The sequence below is a fragment of the Gossypium hirsutum genome, chromosome A04 (genome assembly GCF_007990345.1).
Source record: "Gossypium hirsutum isolate 1008001.06 chromosome A04, Gossypium_hirsutum_v2.1, whole genome shotgun sequence".
Lineage (NCBI taxonomy): Eukaryota > Viridiplantae > Streptophyta > Magnoliopsida > Malvales > Malvaceae > Gossypium > Gossypium hirsutum.
This window is the reverse complement of record NC_053427.1, coordinates 67815966-67839538: the sequence shown is the minus strand read 5'-3', so window position 1 is coordinate 67839538 and position 23573 is coordinate 67815966. Positions and strand designations below refer to the sequence as shown.

The 23573-nt window shown below is 31.4% G+C and overlaps 1 protein-coding gene and 3 long non-coding RNA genes across 6 annotated transcripts; 1 reads left to right on the top strand and 3 right to left on the bottom strand.

Annotated features, from left to right (window-relative positions):
- Positions 1-5911: 5911 nt before the first annotated feature.
- LOC107948366 (uncharacterized) lies at positions 5912-7488 on the bottom strand. The gene is made up of 2 exons (XR_001697345.2): positions 6748-7488; positions 5912-6649 (listed from the first exon to the last, which is right to left on the bottom strand). It is a non-coding gene; the product is annotated as an uncharacterized lncRNA (long non-coding RNA).
- Positions 7489-8064: 576 nt separating this feature from the next.
- Positions 8065-10820, top strand: LOC107948367 (uncharacterized). The gene is made up of 3 exons (XR_001697346.2): positions 8065-8321; positions 8796-8881; positions 9579-10820. It is a non-coding gene; the product is annotated as an uncharacterized lncRNA (long non-coding RNA).
- A 2405-nt stretch (positions 10821-13225) lies between these two features.
- On the bottom strand, positions 13226-15828 carry LOC107948368 (29 kDa ribonucleoprotein A, chloroplastic). 2 transcript variants are annotated; one of them, XM_016882873.2, is made up of 5 exons: positions 15171-15828; positions 14689-14790; positions 13922-14218; positions 13601-13702; positions 13226-13421 (listed from the first exon to the last, which is right to left on the bottom strand). In XM_016882873.2, exons 1-4 carry the CDS (start codon positions 15546-15548, stop codon positions 13640-13642), a joined length of 840 nt encoding a protein of 279 aa, XP_016738362.1. In that variant the 5' UTR covers positions 15549-15828; the 3' UTR covers positions 13226-13421; positions 13601-13639. The 2 variants fall into 2 exon arrangements, with proteins under 2 accessions (XP_016738362.1, XP_016738363.1); XM_016882874.2 differs by having other exon boundaries at positions 13226-13452; positions 15171-15759.
- A 1658-nt stretch (positions 15829-17486) lies between these two features.
- LOC121228012 (uncharacterized) lies at positions 17487-22021 on the bottom strand. Of its 2 annotated transcripts, XR_005925560.1 has the most exons (4): positions 21730-22021; positions 20907-21005; positions 18555-19606; positions 17487-17604 (listed from the first exon to the last, which is right to left on the bottom strand). It is a non-coding gene; the product is annotated as an uncharacterized lncRNA (long non-coding RNA). The 2 variants fall into 2 exon arrangements; XR_005925559.1 differs by lacking the exon at positions 17487-17604 and having other exon boundaries at positions 18247-19606; positions 21730-21988.
- Positions 22022-23573: the final 1552 nt, after the last annotated feature.

The following is a 23573-nucleotide window of genomic DNA, read 5'->3' as shown; positions in this document are numbered from 1 at the left end:
AGCAAGTTAAAGCTGAGCATCAAGTGCCATCTGGTTTGTTACAACAGATTATGATTCCAGAGTGGAAATAGGATCGAGTGACCATGGATTTTGTTTCGGGTTTGCCCCTGTCTCTGAGAAAGAAAGACGCAATTTGGGTTGTAGTTGATCGTTTGACGAAATTAGCTCATTTTATTCCAATTCGATCTGATCACTCACTCGAAAAATTAACTGAGATATATATTTCTGATATCGTGAGATTGCACAGTGTGCCTATATCTATAGTGCCAGATAAAGACCCGAGATTTACATCGCGATTCTAGAAGAAATTGCAAGACGCTCTAGGTACTAAATTGCATTTTAGCACTGCTTTTCATCTACAATCAGATGGTCAATCTGAACGGATTATTCATATACTCGAGGATATTTTGAGATGTTGCATTCTTGAGTTTGAAGGTACGTGGGATAGTATCTACCTTTAATTGAATTTGCTTATAATAACAATTTTTAGTCGAGCATTAAAATGGCACCATACGATGCCTTATACGGTAGAAAGTGTAGAACTCCGTTATACTGGTCTGAGCTTAGTGAGAATAAGATTTACGGTATTGATCTAATAAAAGAAACAAAACAGAAAGTGAAAGCAATCCGAGATAGTCTGAAAGCTGCCTCTGATCGTCAAAAATCTTATGCGAATTTAAAATGAAAAGATACATAATGTATTTCACGTATCGATGCTTCGACGGTACAGATCTGATCCGTCTAATGTGATATCCCCTTTTGAAATTGAAATTCAGTCTGATATGACTTACGAAGAAAAGCCGATCCGTATTTTAGCCCGCGAGGTTAAAGAGTTACGAAATAAGAAAATTCTATTAGTTAAGGTGATATGGCATCGACACGGGATTGAAGAGGCTACGTGGGAGCCTGAAGATTCAATGAGACAACAATATCCGAATCTGTTTAACGATAAGATTTTTGGGGACGAAAATCCCTAAGAGGGGGAGAATTGTAACCGTCTGATTTTGACCCTAGTCGGAACAGTGGTTTCGAGACCACGCAACCGATTCTGAAAAATATTTTAATATTATTTTCTGTGTCTGTGATGTGTGAATTTATATTTGCGAAGTTTCTGTGATTTAATTTGTCTGTTTCTTTGATTAATTTTGATAAAGGACTAAATCGCGTAAAATGCAAAAGTTGCATGCTAATTGTTAATAGGGTTATTTGGCCTTGGCTTTTAAAATAAGGGTCCTTGCATGTCAAATTTACCATTTGTTTTAATGGTGGACAAATGTGGACAATAGTTGGTGGATTTTAAAATGAAATAGGTAAGGTTAAAATAGTCATTTGTGTAATAATATGTTTAATAATAAAACAAAACATAAAAATAGCCATTATCATGTTGTTCTTGCCGAAAATCAAAGAAAAAGAAGAAAGAAAAGAGCTTTAAGTTTCGACACTTGTTTCAGTTGATTAAGGTATGTACTTTGGTCTGTTTTTGATAATTTCTATGTTTCTATGATCATTGCTTTGTGTTTTTTAAAACCCATATCTGAATTTCTGTTTCTGTTGAAGATTATGAAATGTGTCATTGATGATTATATGAGCATAGTGATATTTTTATATGGATTATGAAAGATATATGTGAGATTATCATGCTTTGTTCTTGAATTTTTGATGGAATAAAGCTATTTGGGCTAATTTATGAAAATGAGGTTTTGAGGGACTAAATTGTGAATTAAATATGTTAATTGGGCTTGTATGGAAGCTATGTATATTTGGCCAAGCTATAGTCTTGGTGAATTTTGCATAATATTGATTTTGTGAAAAATGGACTAAATTGTCAAAGTGTGAAAATGTAAGGACTAAAATGTAAAGTGCCCTAAATATGTGTTCATGGATTATTTTGAATGAAATGAATGATTGAATGGTTGAATTTGAATTGTATTAGATCAAGAACAAAGAAAATCGAACTTAGATCGAGGGAAGTCCAAAATAGTTGAATAGTCGACTCGTTCCGTCCGAAATCCGTACGAGTTATCGTAGCTACTGAAGGCTCGAGGATAGTCGAGGATTGTCATCACATTATAAAACTCATTTTGGTACTTTTGAAAGTGTAAATTTTTTTTTTTAGTATAGCATGTATAGGCTAGAATGTCTATGTATTAAACTTTGATATGTATATATGTTATGCCATGAGAGTTGGCTAACAAATAGTACGTTTGTGCTTAGTTTTGGTAAATGGTTTGTGATGCGAAATTATGTATGATTGTAACGGTTATATGGCCTTATACGTGATGATCATTATGAAATATGCCAAGTTAAAGAAATGGTAAGTTTAAGCATGAGTTAGAAGGTGCCATAATTGAGCTATGAAATGAACATTTTGGCATGTTGTTGTAATAAGATTTTTAATGTGTTTTGGTATGGATTTGAATAGGTTGTTAAATAATGATGATTTAGTTATATTGAAGCATGTTATGTGATGTCTGTGATTCTGAATTGGTCTGAAATGTTCTGTCTGTCTGGTAATACCTCGTAATCCTAATCTGATGATGGTTACGGGTTTAGGGTGTTACAGGTAATCCATATTAAGCTCCCTAGAGCATATGCTACGGATAGGATTTAGGCTAAACCGGTAATCTTACTATAAAATGTAAGGCTCAAGAGTGTGCCTTTTATTATGTACCTTAATGGGTACTTTTGCACATGTGTATTTTACCCGAACATCCATCGAAAGTTCAATAGTTCGACGGAAAAGACTTTTGAAGTATGGAAAAGTGAAATTAATAGAAGCTTGTAATGTGATGAGCTCATCTATGTTGATATTTATATGTGGTTATGTGATTAACTTGTTTGATTAAGTGTTTGTGTTTAAGTAAACTCATCCAAAATTTATGGAAAGTATGACTATGTATGCTTGTATTGATAAATATGAATGGTAAGTTTATTTTTCGTTTACGATCTTACTAAGCATAAAATGCTTACTCCGTTTAATTTTCCCTATTTTATAGTGCTCAAAGCTTGCGAAGGTTGTAAGTCGGTCGGAGCAGTCATCACACTATCCACTATCTCATTTTGGTATAAATAGAAATTTCATTTTGGTATAATGGCATGTATAAGCTTATTTAGCCAATGATGGCTTGTAATTGTTGTTCTGTAATCTAGCCATTGGAGTAGCTAGTGGTGGTCTAAGTTTGGCTATTTTTGAAGTAACATTTTGGTAATCACATAAGTGCTTATTATATGTTAGCTTGTTGGAATTATGTTAGCATATAAGTGTATGATAAGAGTAAGTTTATATCCTTTGATGCATGAGATAATACCACATGGTTGATGGCTAAATTTATGTGAATATGATATTGGATTGGTGGATATATGTTTGTGAGTTTTGGTGCAGGAAAATGGTAAGTTTTGGGTGAAAAATAAGGCTAGGAAATGGCTTTATTTTGTCTACATGGGCAGACACACGAGCGTGTGTCCTGGCCGTGTGTGACACGCGGCTTGTCCCATTGGCATTTGGTCCAGCCGTATGTCCCCTGCACCTTAAAAATGAGAAACTGAATGCTCAAAATTGGGCACACGGGCAGAGACACGGGCGTGTGTCTCAACCGTGTGGTTGACACAGCCTTGAACACGAGCTTGTTACATGGCCGTGTAAAACTGCACCTAAATTTCGAAAATAAAATTTGCCACATAGCCTAGCACACGGGCGTGTGACTTGGCCGTGTGACTTCAATTTATTCATGCCTTAAAAGTCAGAGAGTTACATGGGTTAGGGACACAGGTGTGTGAGCCCTGCACCTTGAAAATTTTTTGAAATGTCACAAAAAATTTTATGAGTTTTCGGTTAAGTCCCGACTTGATTCTAATGCTCGTATTGGGCCTCGAGGGTCCAATTAATGGATGTTTTTAATGATCTCGGTAGATGAATAGTAATTTACAGGAATTATCTGAAAAATATTTTGAATGTTTTGGTAATACTCTGAAACCCTGTTCTGACAACGAATACGAGTTTAGGGTGTTACATTAATGAGGAACTTTTAGCTAGTTTTAAAGAAGAAGAATTATGTGATGCGTTAAATTCAATGGCTCCTCTAAAGGCTTCAAGTAAAGATGGCTTCCTTGCTCTCTTTTTTCAAAAATATTGTAAAATTGTAGGAAAGGATGTGACTAGCTTCTATTTAGAAATTTTGAACAACCAGAAAGAATTAGGCATTATAAACAGAACCAATATTGCCCTAATCCCTAAAGTATTGACGCCAAAAAATATGGGTCAATTTAGACCGATTAGCCTTTGCAATGTAGTATACAAAATAATTTCGAAAGCTATAGTTAACAGATTCAGAAAAGCCCTTAGCTATTGCATTAAGGAAACACAAGGAGCATTTGTGCCAGACAAACAGATTATTGATAACATTTTAGTGGCATATGAATTATTACATTCTTTCAAGAAAATAAGATATGGGCCAGGTTCTTTTCCCTTAAAATTAAACATCAGCAAAGCATATGATAGGGTGAATGGAATTTTATTGAAAAAATGATAAGAAATCTTAGATTCAGTGACAAGTGGGTATCACTGATCCTGCAATATATCAAGAGTGTTTCATACTCACTTGTTTTCAATGGAAGAAAAGGAGTTAAGTTCAATCCCACTAGAGGAATAAGGCAAGGAGATCCCTTAAGCCCATATCTATTTATCATTTGTGCAGAAGGATTCTCAGGACTTCTCAATATTGCAAAAAGGGATGGAAAAATTGAAGGGCGAAAGTGGGGAGAGGTGGGTTGTCAATAACCTATTTATTCTTCGCTAATGATAGTATCTTATTTGGAAAAGCAACAAAGGAAAGGCCCTTAGCTATAAAATTAGTAGTTAATGAAAATGAAAAGATTTCAGGACAACTGGTAAATTTTGATAAATCTTTGATTTATTTCAGTAACAATATAAGCAAGTGGTAAATTTTGATAAATCTTTGATTTATTTCACTAACAATATAAGCAAGGAAGTCAAGCATCAAATAGGGAGCGATCTAGGAGTTCGTATCGCCAATAATCCTGAAAAATACCTTGGATTATCGATGATGGTGGAAAGGAAAAAGAAACTCTTTCGTAGAAATTAAAGAGAAATTTTTGACAAATGTGAAAAATTGGAGTATTCGTAATTTTTCTATGGGAGGATTCAGAAATTTTTGTTGAATCAGTATTACAAGCCATTCCAATTTATGCTATGCTGTCCTTCAGATTATCGATTTCATTATGTCGAGATCTAGAGAATATTATGTGTAATTTCTGGTGAAAAAATTTAAAAACAAATAAAGGTATTCATTGGTGTAGTTGAACGTCATTGTGTACCCTCAAGGCGCAAGGGGGATTAGTTTCAGAGAATTATTGAAGTTTAATAAAGCCTTGTTGGAAAAGTAAGGATGGAAACTAATTATCAATTCTACTAGTTTACTCGCTCAGGTCATGAAAGCTAAATACTACCCACGGAGCAATTTTATGAATGTTGAGTTAAGATCTTACCCTTCGTTTACCTGGAGAAGTATAAGGGGCGCTCGTAGCAATTTAGAGATACGCAGTGGTTGGAGGAATAGAGATGGAAAATCAGTAAATATTTAGAATGATGTGTGGCTTCCAGATCGTGGATATGGAAAATTACAGTTTCAAAATATAAATTGGAGGTACTCTTTGGTTGCGGAACTAATTAACCATGACTCAATTACCTGGAAGGAAGACATCTTAAGGAGGCTATTCATCAAAGAACAAACCAATAAGATTGGTTGCATCCCCATGGGGAATTCTTTGCAACTAGACACCATGGTCTGGAGGGGAGACGAGTAGGGGGAATATATAGTTAAAAGTGGTTACAAGTGGTGTATTACAGAGGAACAAAACATGCTAGGATATGAAAATACAATACATCCAGATCTACAAAAAAATATATATATTCAAAATTATAGAGCCTAAAAGTTTCCAACAAGGTACGAATCAGCTTATGGAGAATTACAAACAATTATTTGCCTACATTAAGTAACCTAAAGGCCCGTAAGTTGAGGCTTGATGCTCTATGTCCACTATGCGATGAAGAAGACGAATCGGTCAACCATATCTTCCAATACTGTAATCTTGCAAAACAAGTTCTCCAACAGATGGAAGTGATATTCGCACCCATAAATGAAAATCAAGAATGGAAACACTAGTTAGCTGAGACTTTTAACATCAATAACACGTATCAATGTATATGTCTAGCAGTTTCATTCTGGGCAATATGGCATAATAGGAACAAATTTTTCCATGAAGGTATTCAGCAGAGGATATGTGACATGGTAGGCTTTATCAAAGCATATATTATAGAACTAAGCATATTAGACTAAATACTAGAAAGCAAGCACAATAGAAAGGAAGCCCATTGGGAACCCCCAATAGAGGAACAAGTCAAGGTAGATTTTATATCACTTTTCAACAACAAAACAACAAAGCAGTCTCTGGAATAATTATCGGAAACAACAAGGTACTTGTAATGGTTTCGTGTGTTTACCCGGTCAAAAACGTTCGAGATCCGACAACTGCAAAAGCATATGCATGTCTCCAAGGGGTTGTCTTTGCAGAAGAAATGGGATTTGGTGAAGTAATAGTCGAAGGGGATTCAATGACTATCATTAAAAAACTACAAAGTCCAAAAAATGATAGATCACTTATTGGAGTCATCATAAACGAAATAAAAGAAAAAAAACCAGAAGATTTAGGAGCATTGAGTTTCGTTACATATCACGTGGAGCAAACAAAGTGGCGCACGCGGTGGCTACATTGGGGAAAGGATGCTACTTCCTGACCTTATGGATGGAAGAAACTCCGCCGGAGGTTGAACCCATCGTTTTGAAGGACCAAAGGGGAAGAAGTTAGAGGAGGCGGAGACAATGTTTTGATAGGTTGAGTCTAGAGAAGAAATAGGATTTCTTACAAAATCTCCGAGGAACTCAGAGATTAGAGGAACTGGGGGAAGAAAATGACCCACGCACACTGCCTGAGGAATACTAGTTCCCTCGCAAAGGGACATTCGGCTTGCAATAACAAAGAAGAATGGTAAGGGAAAGTTAAGAATTTAGGGTTTCATTTTTTTCAGTTTCCTTAGAAAAATGTCTATTTGTTTCTTCTACAGGGTTTAGGTGCTTGTTTTCAGGCCCTAGGAAATTGCAATACCGAGGCATCGCCCACGGGAAGCAATGGCTTAGTAATAGATGGTAGGATTAGGAGGCACAGTGGTTTTTTAGGAATTTGTATTTTTTTAACTTTAACTAATTAATACATAGGCGAATTTGTGTAAAAAAAAAACTAAAAGTATATTTATTATAATTTTGATCACTTAACCTTTTTTAAAGCTGTGTTTTAATTGCAAAATTTTAAAAATTTATAATTTAATCATCAATTTTTTACGTGTATCAAAACTTATTAATATCTAGTCTTTATTAACAATATTTCACTGTTGACATAACTTCCATAACGATTTAATTAACAATATTTTCAAATTCATGTTTTTTTTTATTTTGTTATCTATATTAACATATATTAAGATAATACTTAAATAAGCATTAAAATTTTATAAAATTAATAAATGCGTCTTCGTTATTTATTATGAAATAAAAGATATATTAAAAAAATTTTATTGTAATTAAACCCTTTAAATTTTTTTTTGAAAAATAATTTAGTCTTTTTAAGGCAATTTATTTAATACATTTAAAAGTACTTACTATAGACTATATCAACCAATCAAAAACTTATAACCGGAATATGAAAAAATAAAAATGTCAAGATAAAATATTAATTATTTTATAAATGTTAGTGATTAAATTTCAAATTTTTTATAATTTAGATGAATTAAATGAAATTTTAAAAAAATTAAGCATCCAAAAATAAAAATAAATTTTAAAAAAAATATTTATAATGCCATGTGAATAGATGTGATCATAGGCCGCCCACCTAACCAAGACCCAAAAAGAGGGAAAATTTGAGCAAAAATATACCTCTGAAAAATAAACTTGGACAAAAAATAAGGTCCATTTTCAAAATAGGTCAGACCTCGATTAAGGTCTTTTTGGCTTGAGCCAAGCTTAACAAGTCTACTCTATACCCTTTTTTTTATTTTCATGATTTCCTCAACCAACCCTCCCCCCAAATTTCTATTTCTAATCCTTAACAGTAACAACTCTAAATCCATTCTCCACTCCACCACCCATCAGCCACCACCATCATCGTTCACCACTCCAGTCACCACCGTTCCACTACATACCCACTAGTTCGTCATCGTTCACCATTGTTGTAGCAAGACTGAGAACCCAAAGGTAACTTAGATTAGGAATTTCCCTTCCCCTCTCAGTTTCCCACTGGTTTAGTTTCCTCCATTGCTCTGGTCAATTTTCTCTTCCCTTTTCTCAATTTTTCTTTTGCTTATGCGTTTTTATTTTAGACCCCCAAAGACTTTGACTCGACCAACATTCTCCCTAAAGCATTCTAAACCTAAAAAAACCCTCACCATAAATAAAACAACTTTTTGGGTTCAGTAGAAGGGAGTCACAAATGTTAGGAAAAACTTGGTAACCTATTGCTATTAAGAACTAAAATCTTATCCCTCCATCGGCTCTTATTTGGTTATTGCTTCTACCTTAAAAATTGTTGTTGGAATAATTTTGTGGGTCTCCTCTGTTTATATTGTTGTCAAAGTTCTCTTATTCCAATTTGATTTGTTTGGTTTTGTATTTAGTTTCATTGATTGCTTTTGGAATGAAATAGTTTATTAATTGCTTTGTGTTTTCTAGACGATTCTGTATGCAGAGGATTAGGTCCTTGGGGTCTAAAAATTGCACGCAAGTATAAGACCAATTAGGAAGGAAAGTTCTATAAGGTAAAGGTTGGTTTTATTCCTTTAATTTTAAGTTAACATGATGTTTTTCACTTCTTTCCAATACCATAATCTAGGTGGAATGAAACAAGTTGTTGCTTTTCAGATGAAAAAGTTGAACTGGGCAATATGAATTTTCATTTCTGTTGTTATCCTTCCTAATTCACTTGTATCTTCATGATTTTTTTTAATTCAATTAATTGCACATATATCATCCAATATTTGACCAACCTTGGTTATTCTTATTTTAAAAAATTCTGCTCGAGTTTTCTTGGTTCATTTCATGTTTGTCAATTTGCTGTGTAAGTATTGATGGCTTTACCATTTAGTAGAAAACACCAAAATGGATAGCAAAGAATTTCAAGTAACACACACTAAAGTAGTGGGATGATATGCTTCTTTTTTTTTTTTAAGTATGTGTACAGCTTATGTATAAGTAAATAATAGAGATATAACAACTACTTTTCCCTTCTTCATGGTTAAAGATTATGCATACCATATTTTCGCTGCGAAAGCAAGTGGAGAGTTATGCTTAAAATATATTTTCTCTTTTGGAGCATTGCCTTGGGTGCCCCTTCTAAAAAGGACTTGAGTTTTTACTAATTGAGTTTTTCCGCAGCCAACCATATATGTCTTTAAATTTTAATTCTATTTTTTTATTTTTTTTCCTATATATTAATTAAGTTTTTACGATTTCAAGACTTGGGTTTTTATGACAATGGCTAATTCGAACACTCCAATACTTGTGGACGATGGGTTTAATGAATATGAAAGTGCTCTCAAACGTCAAAAGTCTACTACTTCAAAGGTGGGGGAACAAAGATGAATTGAAGGCATAATGTAATCACTGTAAGAGTACCTTCTTTGCTAAATCCTCTAATGGAACCTCCCATTTAAGACATCATCTAAATAGTTGTATGAAAAAATTTAATAAGGTATAACAAAGATGAATTGATGGCATAATGTAATCACTGTAAGAGTACCTTCTTTGCTAAATCTTCTAATGGAACCTCCCATTTAAGACATTATCTAAATAGTTGTTTGAAAAATTTTAATAAGATATCACTCAATACACCATAGTCACTCAACCATCCTCAAGAGGTGGTCCATATATAAAAACTTACAAGTTTGATGTTGATGAGTGTCATCGAGTTGTCCTAATGTATTATGCAAAAGAGAGAGACCATGTCAAGATTGGAAGTTACAAAAGTTAATCATAAGGTTTAGAGTCCATATAATGGTTTGAACATAGTGGATGAACTTATTTTTATGTTTATCCTAATGGGATACAGACAATAAAATTTTTAGCATCACTTTGGATAATGTTTTTTATAATGATGATATGGTTTCCTGTCTTAAAAATTGTTTTCGTGCGAACCAGGCTCTTTTGTGTGATGGTGCTTTTTTTTTTCAAATTAGATATTGTGCACATATATTGAATCCTATAATTAAAGCTAGTTTGGAATTTACTGATGATGTTGTTGGTAAGATTTGAAATAGAATTAAGTATATAAAAAATCGAGAATTCGTAGGAAAATATTTTATGATGTGGTCGACAAAAGATTTCATTTGAATGTGACCAAAAAGTTTTGTCAAGATTTGTGTGTGAGATAGAATTCTACTTATTTGATGTTTAAATATGCTTTTTACTATAAAAGTGTGTTAGATTATTGGGGCCAACGAGATAAATATTATCAAATATTTATACTTTTTGATGAGGAGTGGAGAAATACTGCTATTCTTTGCAATTTTTTGAAAGTTTGTTAGGATGTGACGTATTTTTTTTTGTTCTTATTATCCAACGAGTAATCTTTATTTTAGAGGGGTTTGGAAGGTTCCCTAGATCTTGCTTGATACAGTTAAAGGTTCTCATTTTTTTTAACTCCAATGGTTAAGTAAATGTAAGAGAAATTTAATAAATATTGGATTGAGTATTCTTTGATATTGTCATGTGCTACAATTTTAGATCCTCATTACAAATTAAATTATGTGCAGTATTGTTTTACTACAATCTATGATACTTATGCTTGAGGATTTGTGCAAACCATTCTTAGCAATCTTAAACTCTTATTTGATAAGTATGTTAAGAACTCTAAATCCACTTCTTCTTCTTTGGTCGAGAGTTCCAATGTTTCGAATAATAATTTAGTTTATTCTAGTTTTCATCAACTTAATGTTAATAGGGCTTATTTGGGATGATATTATGATTTGAGTGATGATTATAAATGACACTTAAGTGAATCTAGTAGTAAGAGTGAAAAGTCATAGTTGGACATTTATTTGGAAGTATTAGAGCTTGAGTTGAATAGCCAAATAAATGTATTGGAGCAAAAGTTCAATTCGATATCATGAGTTTTCATTATTGGCTCGTGATCTTTTGGCAATTCTAATATTGATTATAGCTTCCGTGTCGGCTTTTAGCACGGGGAAGAAAGTTATCACACCTTTGAGGAGTTCACTTAAACTAAAAATGGTTCAAGTCATTGTTTGCTTTGATGATTGGATGCGAGCTAAGGGATTTTCAACATGTAATTATTATTCTTGTTTTCTTGTTATAATTTTATAACATTTTATCAATTTGATTATCTAACTATTTATTTTTATTTCATTTTAGAAATTAATTGCAAGAATGATGACCACGATGATTTTTCGATTCCTTTCTAAGTATACAATTTAGCTTACAATTTATAGTTTGTTATAAAATCAAATATGTTAATTGCTTGATATATAGATATTTTAGTTGGTTGATTACATTTTGTAGATTATTTTTTGTGCTGTTTTATGTGCTATTTCATTGTTATTTTGCTGCCATTTTCAATATTGTTCTGTTTTCGCTTTAATATTGTTTGAATATTATAGAATCTTTGTTATTAGTTTTGTTATTATTTTAGTTACAACCATTTTTTAATTTTTTATATAAGAATAATAATTTAAAAAAATTTAAATGGCCTGGGCAAGGCCCAAATTTAACATCCATAATTCGGGTTAAATTTAGACAAAAATTCTAACCCATTTTTTAGATTAGGATCGAGTCTATTAGTCATACCTAAAAATTTGCTTACCAACCCATGATGACCTCAACATGTCATCAATGTTATTTGAATAATTGATAGATTCTATATTGCGAATAGTGAATAGTGAATAACAAATTGACTATTGACTTTAATACCTAAATTGGTATTTTGAACATCAAATGGTGGAGTGACCGTATCTGAATTTTATCTTTTTGCTATCAATAGTTTACTACTACTATTATTTTGCAAATTTTAATCTTTAATTAAGAAATTTACCATTAATATTTACTCTTTTATAAAAATTTGAATCAATAATTTTATTTTTAAAAGGTTTTCAATTTTAGAAACATGCAAATTAATGATCTATACTTGTGAGGTAACTTGATTTAAAATAAAATAAAAAATGACTACATTTGAAAATGCATACAACTTTTTTATTCTTGTTAAGAGCTTAAGCAAATTTTGAAATTTTAATGATGGATTTTATAATTATTGTCTAGTCTATAATAATTTATTACTTTTTTTATGGTTTCATTATTTACTACAATATTATTAATATATCACTACAACAATTCTAATTATTTGTTAATAAGCTTTATTTTTTTTAAGTCGATTTAAATTTTAATAACTAAATTGTAGGTTAACAAACTATATTTTAATTAAACAAAATTATTTTATTTTTAACATACCTAAATTGAGAAATTTTATTCAATTTGAAGTAAATTTTTATTTGCATTCTATTTTTGGATTTAAGTTTAAATAATATAATAAAATTAGATAACATATTTTTAACAATTTTAAAATTTCAAAAGAGATTTTATACGAGACCATAACAAAAGATATTTAATGATAACGCTTAAAACCTAAACATGATAGCCAGTGGGAACAATTTGACAAATACATGAGCAAATATAGATATTTGTTATTTTAGTTATAAAATTAGATATTTATGGTATATTGAGAAAATTATTTTACAAAAAAAAAAAATTTTGATATCTTTTGATTTTATAAGATATAGATAGTAATTTAAATTAATATTATCAGAGAAGATTGTTAAATATACTAATTAATTTATGAATTATTAAACATTCACATTTCAACTGAAACTTAGAAAATTAATTGTCCTTGTTCTTATAGTGAGCTCCCTTCTTTCCATTGCAGTATGGTGTGTGAAGAAGGGAGGCTACTAAATGAATTATAGGTGATTAAACGGGAAGAGTTTGTCAGCTCCCTTCTTGATATATTATCCAATTCATGGATGTATATCCCCATGGCTTTTAGATAAAAAGAAGCACAAATTCACACCCTCTCTATAAACTGCTAAAAGAAATGCTAACTGGAAATCCCACACTTGAATAAACAAAATTAAGGCACATGTCAGTCACTGAATCATGATACTTTTGGAACATATAACCAAAATATTTCAATTGATATTATCATCTCGTCATCGGCTCTTTCTAATCTAATCTAAGCACAGATTGCGAATACCATCCAAATGCAGCTGCTACAATTTGCATGTTTGTAGATTCCTAGGAACATAAAGAGTTGTTCTCAGTGTGTCTGATAAAAATGCAATCCAATAAAAAACATATAAGCAACACATACCAGAATAAATATTAAGCTTTGAAAACTGAACATCTATAACCCATGGATGAAATATAAAAAAAAAGGAAAGACCAATTAAGTGCCCAAAGATTTAGACTCATACCCAAAGAACTTTAGCAGTACCGGTAGATACCAGTTGCACTCAAAATTGACGCCTTGGCCTAGACTCGGCCACTGAGACTCGAATTGGTCTGCCATCCAACTCCTGCATCAAACAAATTTTTTTAAGCAATTCACAGTCATTAATGAAGTTATTAGATTTCTGTAAGTAGCAGTTTTGTACAAAATCAAGCATATTAAAGTCAATAATGATACTGAAAAAGTATATAGCAGCCAAATGACCTATCTTATCCAGCATCTACTAATTGACTCTAAATTGCTATAAACATTCATGGATTAGAACTCAAGGTAACGATTAACTTACAACACCATTAAATGTTTTGACAGCACCATCCACCTCTTCACTAGAATTGTAAGTTACAAAGCCGAAACCCCTTGATCTACCACTTTCCCTGTCATAAACAACTTTTGCTTCCACAACCTTGCCTTGCTCACTGAACAAGGTCTCCAGTGCTAAATCATCAACGCCCCACGAAAGGTTACCAACATAGACACGATTTGAAGCACCCATGGTTGAACCACCTCTCGCCCTAGGAGAAAATTCTTCCCTACGAGGAGGAGGTGGTCCAGAGTTTACCCTCAACGCTCTCCCTTCAAGTTCCTGCAATCAGCAAGTGTAAACACAAGAAAATTTTATGATAACCTCGATTCAAACTTCTGATAGAAACTATAACCTTATACCAAAACTGATAACGTCACAGGGGTATTAGATATTAATACAGTCAAAAACTTAAGCATACTCGATATTGCGAAACACCCTTTTTCCATCCACTATGCTGGAAAAGAGAAAGTTGAGGAAACTAGAACAAATAAAAATGGAAGTTTTTTATATTCAGATGCTGAAAAAATTCATTTGCCGCAGTGGGTTCCAAGGCCAGAACATAAATGTCAATCCTCAAATTGTTCTAAAGATGACAAATATGCAAATCTTCATCCATGCGTACTCTAAACCGAAAGAGGATAACCATGTTTGTTTAAGTAGCATGTAAACGAAGCAATTAAATTATTAAATGTGCAAAATACTCTTTAAGTTCGCATATCTGCATATGAACACCCCAAAAGATGACTTACATAGCCATTGAACTGTTGAGCAGCAGCTTCCACTTCCTCAGTAGTAGACATGGTTACAAAACCAAATCCCCTACTTCTCCCAGTTACCTTGTCATAAATCACCTGTCAAAAGCAATAATTTCAACACATCAAAACGGAGTGTACATCTAGTTTGTTAACTTCCCAAATGATTGGAGTGAAGCAACAAGGTCCATATTTCAATGGATGCTCAATTAAATCACTAAATGTATATCATGACCCTTCAATTGGCTAAATGTCTTTTTAATTATTCAATTTTCATCTCGAAATTAAAAGTTTCTTCCATACTATAATTCAACATATCAGAAATAAAGGTTCATACTATGCTTGAATTCAAACTAAAGGGCAAGCCTCTGTGTGAAAACAGAACATGATGAAAACAAAGCAAGTCATTCATAAACATAAACATAAACATGGTGAATTACAGGTAAAAGCAAAGGGGGAAAAAGAAAAAAAAAATTTACCTCAACCATCTGAACATTTCCAGCACTTCCAAACAAGCCAGCAAGCTGAGCACTATCCACACTAAAAGGAAGATTGCCCACAAAAAGTTTCAAGTCAGGGGAGAACCTAGTAGCCTCTTCATCATCACTACCAAATAAACCCTCTTCCTGACCGTACTCAGATGAAACGGAAACGTTTCTAACAAAATTAGAAGGAAAAGAAGAAGACTTTTTTGTTAAAAGCGTGAAACTTTGAAGAGAGGAAGAAAAGAGAGGCTTTGCATGGAGGCGGTGGGAAAGAGAGAAGGGGGACAGTGAAATGGGAGTTGGGTTTGGTAAAGATATGGTTTTGGGTTTGAGAGATGGGAGGATGAGAGATGAAGCAGATGTTGCAGACATTTTAGCCTTTGTTTCTGCTTTAGCCAAAGAGAAGATAAGGTTTTTGAAATGGGAGAGAGGGTTTAAGAAGAGCAGCTTACATTATAGATAGTTTTATAGGAGGAGAAGTTGCCTGCTTGTCTATCTTGCCGCCGGTACTTCGGATTACATATCGTGAAATTGGGGCCGTTAGATTTTTGTTGATAAGATATTAGATTGCGATAGATTTTAGATATTTTGCTGAGGGAAAAGGCTTTGGGTTTCGGTTTGAGCGACATTTGCATAGGGCCACAGCCCCTCAAACCCAAATGAAAATGGACTAATTAGAACTGTATTTTATGTTTCTAAATTACAACCTCCATCAAAAAATTAATTTTTTTTAATTTTAAGTTAATCGAATTGAGTTATTCGAATTATTTAAGTTAAATCGAATAGGTAATTTAATTTTTGAATTCAAATCGAGTTAAATTTTACAATTTGAATAACTCAAATAATTCAAATAACATATTGGTATAAATACCCTTTTAGTCCTTATTAAGTTTGAAAATGAGCAAATTAGTCTTTCTCCCAACAAAAATTACAAAATAATTCAAAATAATTTTTAAAAATCAAAATATTTATAAAAATTCAAAAAATTATAAAAAATTCAAAAAAAATATAAAGAAAGTTAAAAAATAAAAAAATTTCTAGAATAATAATTTTGGGATTTAAATAAGTTAATTAATTATTTAAGTTTATCATACTAAATTATTTTTTATTAATTTACTTTGAAAAAGTTTTTAAATATATGTGGTTTCAAATTTATGTGTTATAACATGAAATTAGTTATATTGATTTTAATTTGACGTGTTTAAATTTTTTAATTTAACTCGAACAGTTCACTCGATTCGATTTGACTCAAATTTCATTTAACTCGACTTGATTCGAAAAAATCTTAAATTGATTTAGATGATAAAATAGGACTTGTCAACATAATTAACTCGATTCGATCGAACACTCACATGGATGTATTCACTTCGATTTAATTTTTAACAAAAATTGAATTAAATTTTTTCATTTTCTTTTTAACTTTTGAAATCAAAATTGTATTGAATAAAAATAGAAATACCCAAAACCAATAATAGCGGTTTGATTTTAAAATTTTGAGTTTTGTCAAAAAAAAATCATCTTCTTTTGAACCCCAAAGTTCTAATATATATATATATTTTATTTCATAATAATCATAATGCATGCTCTTAATTCATTTATACATTTACGAGGTAAATTAAATAATTACATTAATATTATAATCATTCATAAAACCATTTAAAAAATCATTTTAAGTTAAGTTATTAAGTTAATAAATCATTTAAAGTTGTTAAAAGAAAAGTTAATACATAAATTATTGATATATCTAATGTTTTACTTACCATTCTTTTAATTAATTATAATCGAATCATTACAATATGCCATATACTTTTTTAAATTTATAACTATCAAATATATATTCAACAACTTGTGTATAATTGTTTCTTTTATAAATAAAATATTTATAGAGTTTAATGAACTATTTTTTTAAAATTAGAATTATGCTTATAATTATGATTATTATTTTTAAGAAATGATTTACTTGCTGTGAAATATTTTAACTTTTTGTATAAAATGGTTCCAAGAGGAGAAACTGAACTTGAACCGAATTGTGCGATTTGAATGATAACATTAACATGAAACTGAACCGAACATTATAAAACCTGAACCGAATATTATAAAACCTAAACCAAATTGAATATATCGGATCAAATTGGTTTTTAGATTCTTTTAGTTTCTTTGCTCAATCCTACGGCCAACAATTGGAGACTTCTCTAAATATTTGGATCGGATTCAAATATTAAATTTATCATTATTAGGAAATTTTTATCTAAATATTATTTTTACCCAAATAAAATTAATCTTAGACGGTAAAATAAATGAAAATAGTTGTGGATTTATAAAAAAAGTTCCAAAGCTAAGTTTGAAGTGGAAACTATAGAGAAAAGATGAACACCAGCCCAGCCAAACATCACCGTATTTTTTATTTCCTCAACGTTGTTGCATTTATCTGCAAATAATGTCGTGCATATTAAAAAAAAAAATGAAACTGATTACGTTAAAATTATGTGCATTACGCGGATTGAATGAAATGTCAAAGGACTTCTTGGACAACTCCTACTCTACTCTACTCTACTCTAGATTACATCATATGAATGATTGGACACTTGAAATTTTCACTAGTTTCTTGACAGCAAGCAACGCCAAACATCACTAGTTCCTTGCAACTAAAGTGGTCCATGGCCGTTCAGGCCAGGCTACTTAAAAATTTTAGGTGTGGATTCCACTCAAAAATATATTTAAAATTTTGTTTAAATTTAGATTAGATAAAATTGTTAAAACTCGAGTCTATTTTATCCGTATTAAAATTTTTGTGTAAAAATTTAAAAATATAATCAAATATACTGAAAATATTAAAATAAATGTTTCCTAATAATTTTTTTAAAAATATAGTAAAATTAAAAAAATTAAAAAATTAAAAATACATTAAATGCACTAAGATAAGTGCAACTTAGAAATCAAATACATCTAAAATAATAACAAAATTAATAATAAAACAAGAATTATAAAATATTCAAACAATAATAAAAAAATAATTTCAATTTAATAGCGAAATGATAGCAAATAATAAAAAACAGTGGCAAAACAATAAAAAAAAATAGAAGAACTTTTTTTGCAAATTCAAGTTAGACTAAGTTTAGGCCAAAAAATCTTGCCCAAGGCTTGGCTCGTTTTTTAAATGGGTTTTATTTTTTTATCTAAATATATTTTTCGAGCTTATATATTTACTCAAACTCTTTCACTTTTAGAGTAAGCTTTCGCATTGGACCAGGTGGGACAAGACTATTTGTAAAAAAAAAAAAGAGTTGGTATAATTTGCACAAACATATCGTCACTATGTGTATAAAAAGAATAATCATATTCCCATATAATAAAGAAAGGAAAAGATCTGAACTTCACCATATAAATCTCTTGCTATAATTTGATTCTTCTCAAGGCAGTTCCCATCATATACCAATGCATATCACACCATACTTCTCGTTGATGTGTCCATTGAAAATTACATCATAAGATTGATATCTACATGCCCCAGTGATTCCTAGAAAAAGACCACAGGAAGATCAGAGACTGCATATTTCATTACAAGTAGGAGAAAAAAATTCTCTCAATATTTAGAGGATTGTACCCTCGTACCCACGTTCAAATATGTATCAAACACAACATAATAATATAAGATACACATATTTTTTTAAAAAATAAAAAAATTGAAGTTAAAAAAAAAAAGTGACATGATATCTAAACTTTCTGTCGAAAGTGATTAAAATATGATCGATATAGATCATATTTTTCAAAAGTGTCTCTTCTAATATAAATTAGAATTTTTCGTTCCAATATGAATTTTTTATTTTCTTGATCAGTTAAATGAAAAACGTAACATAATATAAGCGTGGATAACGAATTAAATTATAAGTTGAATGCTAAAAAGTTTATAGGAAATGAAAAGATTTGTCTTTCAACAATATTATGATTGCTACAACAGGGTATAATGCCCCATATTCCCATGTCCATGTAAAACAGTAAAAAGGAATTCGGCAATTAATGCTTTGAGATAAAATGTCAAAAAGGGAACTAGATTTTCACTTTGGTTTTCTTCTTTTTTCTTTGAAAATAATCAAAGCATAAGGGTTGTGATGATACTTTCCTTCAACATCTTCAGCTCTTTGAATCATAACAGAAAGCAAACGGGCTCCACAAATGGACCCATCAGGTATGGGTAGCCTACTGACATCACTTTCGTTACTTGCATATCTTTCTAAAGGCCACTAAATCTTTCATTATCCTCTTTGGAAGGATTAAATGTCATCTGCACCACTAGCTATCCTCTTCGCTTCTTGTTTTGAGTCATTAGGGTTTGTGTTCTTGACTAAATTAAATGACGATTCTTGTGTTTTATGAGGAATGAGCAATCTTAGTGGAACTATTTGCATTCCCAACTTGTCATGTGTTCCAACCTGTTAAACCAGCGACAAAATCATTACCCTTGATCCAAACTCAGTTATTATTAACAAAGAAAAATGAGATTGGTCTGAACTGAATATCAATCCCATTTTATAGTCTAAACTTAGAAGATCTTCAAGGGACCCATTTAATACATGTTCAAATAAGAGAAAGAAACTTATCCTGTTTGATAACATGTGCATGTTTGGTCATATTAGTGTAATAGGATTAGACTTTTAATCTCGCAATTCTTGAGGTCTTAGACAATTCTCTTGTTCCAAATGCACTTAATTAACTTAACTCCTACAAAGTGAGGATTCTCGCAAAATTCCTCCAAGACCAATTTATATAGCAGAAGTAAACTCAAGCCAAAAGACTGTTCAAAAGAATAGAATAGTAACAAAAAAAAACAATGCACGAGAGATGTTTGGGTAAACACTCTCAATTTAGTATTCACTCTCAAAGAATACGAAACAATGAATGATTTACAGCTTAGTGGAGGCTTTCTATTTGTAGTTGAGCTCTTCCAAAATCGATAGTATACATCGAATTACATCGATGGATGAGATCGAAACATATTTACAATTAAAGGATTTACATAATTTCCTAAATTATAAAATCAAATCTTATCAGAGCAGGTATCTTCTAAGATTACTTTCCTTATTTATCAAGGTAGCCTAATTTTTCATATTTATTTTATTAGGCCACCTAGACTTCAAATAGACAGACTTCTCCATCAATTCTTTGAATCGGGTCAGTTCCCGTAGGTCAAATTAATCCCATCTAATTGATAGACTTACATGATACGCATTTTGTGTAATGGTCATAGGCCTTAACCCGTGACACCAGGATAAACATAAGAGAAAAGCATATAAACTTAAATTAATTGCTCCGAGCCTCCGACTCCTTGTTCTCTTAACGTATTCGTGTCCAACGCATAGACATTAAGGGGGTGGACATATACCCATATAAGGCACTTCCAAATATGAGCTCCACCATGCTTCTTATAATACCGCTAAGTGCCTAAGAATGAGCCTATACAAAATTTTATGTTAATAGTTAATGATAAATTCAATTCCAGAACTTGAATGACATTGCCTCTTATTATCTGACAAATTACAATGTTGTCAAGGAAAGAAGATGTGTTGCTGGAGCAAATCACCTTATTGAGGAAACGCTAAATGTCGGAGATAAACCTATTCAACTAGTCAATCCACTTTTATACAAGGATTGAATTAATAAAGGAAACCAAGAAATTAACCATAAGAAGAAACAAATGGCAAAGCATGGAGCAAAACTGATATTGGAACTCACTCGATCATAATCAGGATGCTTCGTCCATAAAGGAATCTCAGGCAAAATATCAAGCAGAGAGATGGTATCCAAATCATGAAGTGGTCAGATTATTGGATCCTGCAAATTTATGCTTAGAATTAGTTAGAAACATTGCTCCTAAGGAATATCTTGATTGACATTTCCAAACTAGAAGGTGTTATGCCATCATTGTAGCATCCTAACATCATATCTTTGGCAAAAATTAGTTAGTAACATGAGTGACATGACGAGGGCTTTGTCAACTGAACTACAGATAAAAGGGTAAAGCACTTCGGTTCAAGTCTTCAGTTGACATCAGTCTTGGGTTTGATCTTTGGACAACTACTACCCATTACCCTTACCAAAAATATATATATAATGAGAGCTTTGGTTGGGATTCTAAGCTTCACTTGAATTGCTCTAATGTTCTTATCGAATACCAAATAATGAAATTAACATATGCAAGAGCAGAGAAAGTGTAAGTTTAAGTGAAAGAAAATACTACTGATTATAAGCAGAGGGCAAAAGAAAACGGGAAAATGTGATCATGTACTTTGACCAAGAAAAATACAGAAAAAAGTTTGTTGACTTTTCTGTTAATCATTTGATTGGACAATTGATAATCAGTGAAAGCAGTGTTTAACCAACATGTAAACATAAACCAAACTCAATATAAAAGCAAGAAATAAATAAATAAAATTTAATAACTCTACAATAAAAGCTTAAAACCCAACAAGAAAAAGACATCAAACCCAGCATTTTAGACTGGAATATTGAATCATAATTGAAAGTTAGAAAGGCTTATTTCAAAGAAGTATGTTACCTTTACGTCTGCAGGCTCGTTGTAAATGAATAAGAGAAAGCCAATGAACAAACCAATGAGAACTCCAATACCGAAGCCAATGGTTCCTAGTAAACAACCCACCAAACCCATAGTCTCATTACCTTTTAGATGAATCCCTTTGATCACATCGTTTTAAAAAGGAGAGATTAAAGGGGACAAAAGTTACATTTAACAGTTGACTGTTCAAAGAGATTGTGATGAAATTTAATGAAAAAAGGTTGAAGAAAAGCAAAGAAAATGAAATCGGAAACTAACGGATGTTGGTCTTGTAGGAACCGCCAAAACAGCATTTCGTTGTTGAGTACACGCGTCAAATGGAGCCATTTTACTCAATACGCTATTTCTAAAATAAGTTCAAAGTTTTTGAAGTTAAAAGAGTATGTTATATGATAGACTCAGAAGAAGAAAAAAATTATCTTTATCAAAGTTTTTAAGATTTTTAAAATGAAATTATGTATTTGAGTTTTTATGTTTTTTTTATCACGCTCTACCTTCATTCATTAAAATCACGGCATGTGTTCATTTTGTCAAGTGTTTATTTTGTCAAGTCTTTTTGTCTTGCTAATAGTAGAAACATTTCCATGTTTCATCCAAGGTGAGTTGATCTTTCATCTTGCAAACGCGTTACCAAATAATATGTGACAAAAAATAAATCTAAAAACATGTGTTGACAGGATTATATAACTTACCGCATGAGTGCTTAAAGGATGACATTTATTTAGAGGTATTTACATATAGGCTCTACTTACTAGGAAGGAGGACTTCACTTTTATACCCCAATATCTCGGCATAATTATACTATGTGAACCTCATTTCTTTCTCAAGTTACATCATTTTCCTTCTTTCACTCACCTACTCTTTCAATCAACATCAACAATTAATGTAGTGATTATCCATTACAATTACATAAGCATCTTTTCGTATTCAACAATAGCTTAAATCAAATTATTCCTCCTTACCGTATACTCTAAATCATATCCTCGCACTTTCACTTTATAACTCTTTTTGCCGTTACCAAAGCATATACCCCATCACATACACTTACCTACTTGTATACACATATGTTGTTTCCTTCTTTTGCCAAAGTCCAAGATTAAGGCTCATATCAATCCACACTTACCTCATAATTATACGAACTTATACTCTATATCAGATATCTACCTTAGCCACACTTTGGTTTCATATTCATCATTTCCATAATTGACCAACCTTCATTGGTTGTTCAAATTCTTACTCAAGTTCCATCTATACATGTTGAAGGTCGTTTCGAATCTCACATCATACTGATAAAGGGAGGGAGACAGAGCGGAAGAAGATTGTATTTAAGTTGCTCAACTTGAGAAAGAATGATTCGAATCTGACCTGGAAAGAAGAAATCAAACAGATTTAGAAATACAAGAAAAATAAAGAAAATAACTAAAATAAGAAATTTAAGAATAACAAATAAATATTCAAAATAATAATTAAATAAAGAAAAGATAGAGTAAAAAGTGGAAATGAATTGAATGAACCGATAGATATGATAGGTAGATGAATAAGTGCCCAATTGAATCCTTTGAGGTGTAAATCCTGCAAACTCAATTAATGACTTCAATTGACCCTCTAAGAAATAAAACTCTCAACTATATTAAACTCTAATTAATCTAAACATGTAATTTTAAACTAAACTTTCTTGTTAACTAATAAACATATAAATCCTAAATAACTTAAAATACTTAAAAAAAACATATCCAAAATTCGGAATAAATAAATAATAAAATAATAACACCTAATAAATAAAATATTTGGCTCATATATAATAAAAATTAAGCCTAAATATTGAA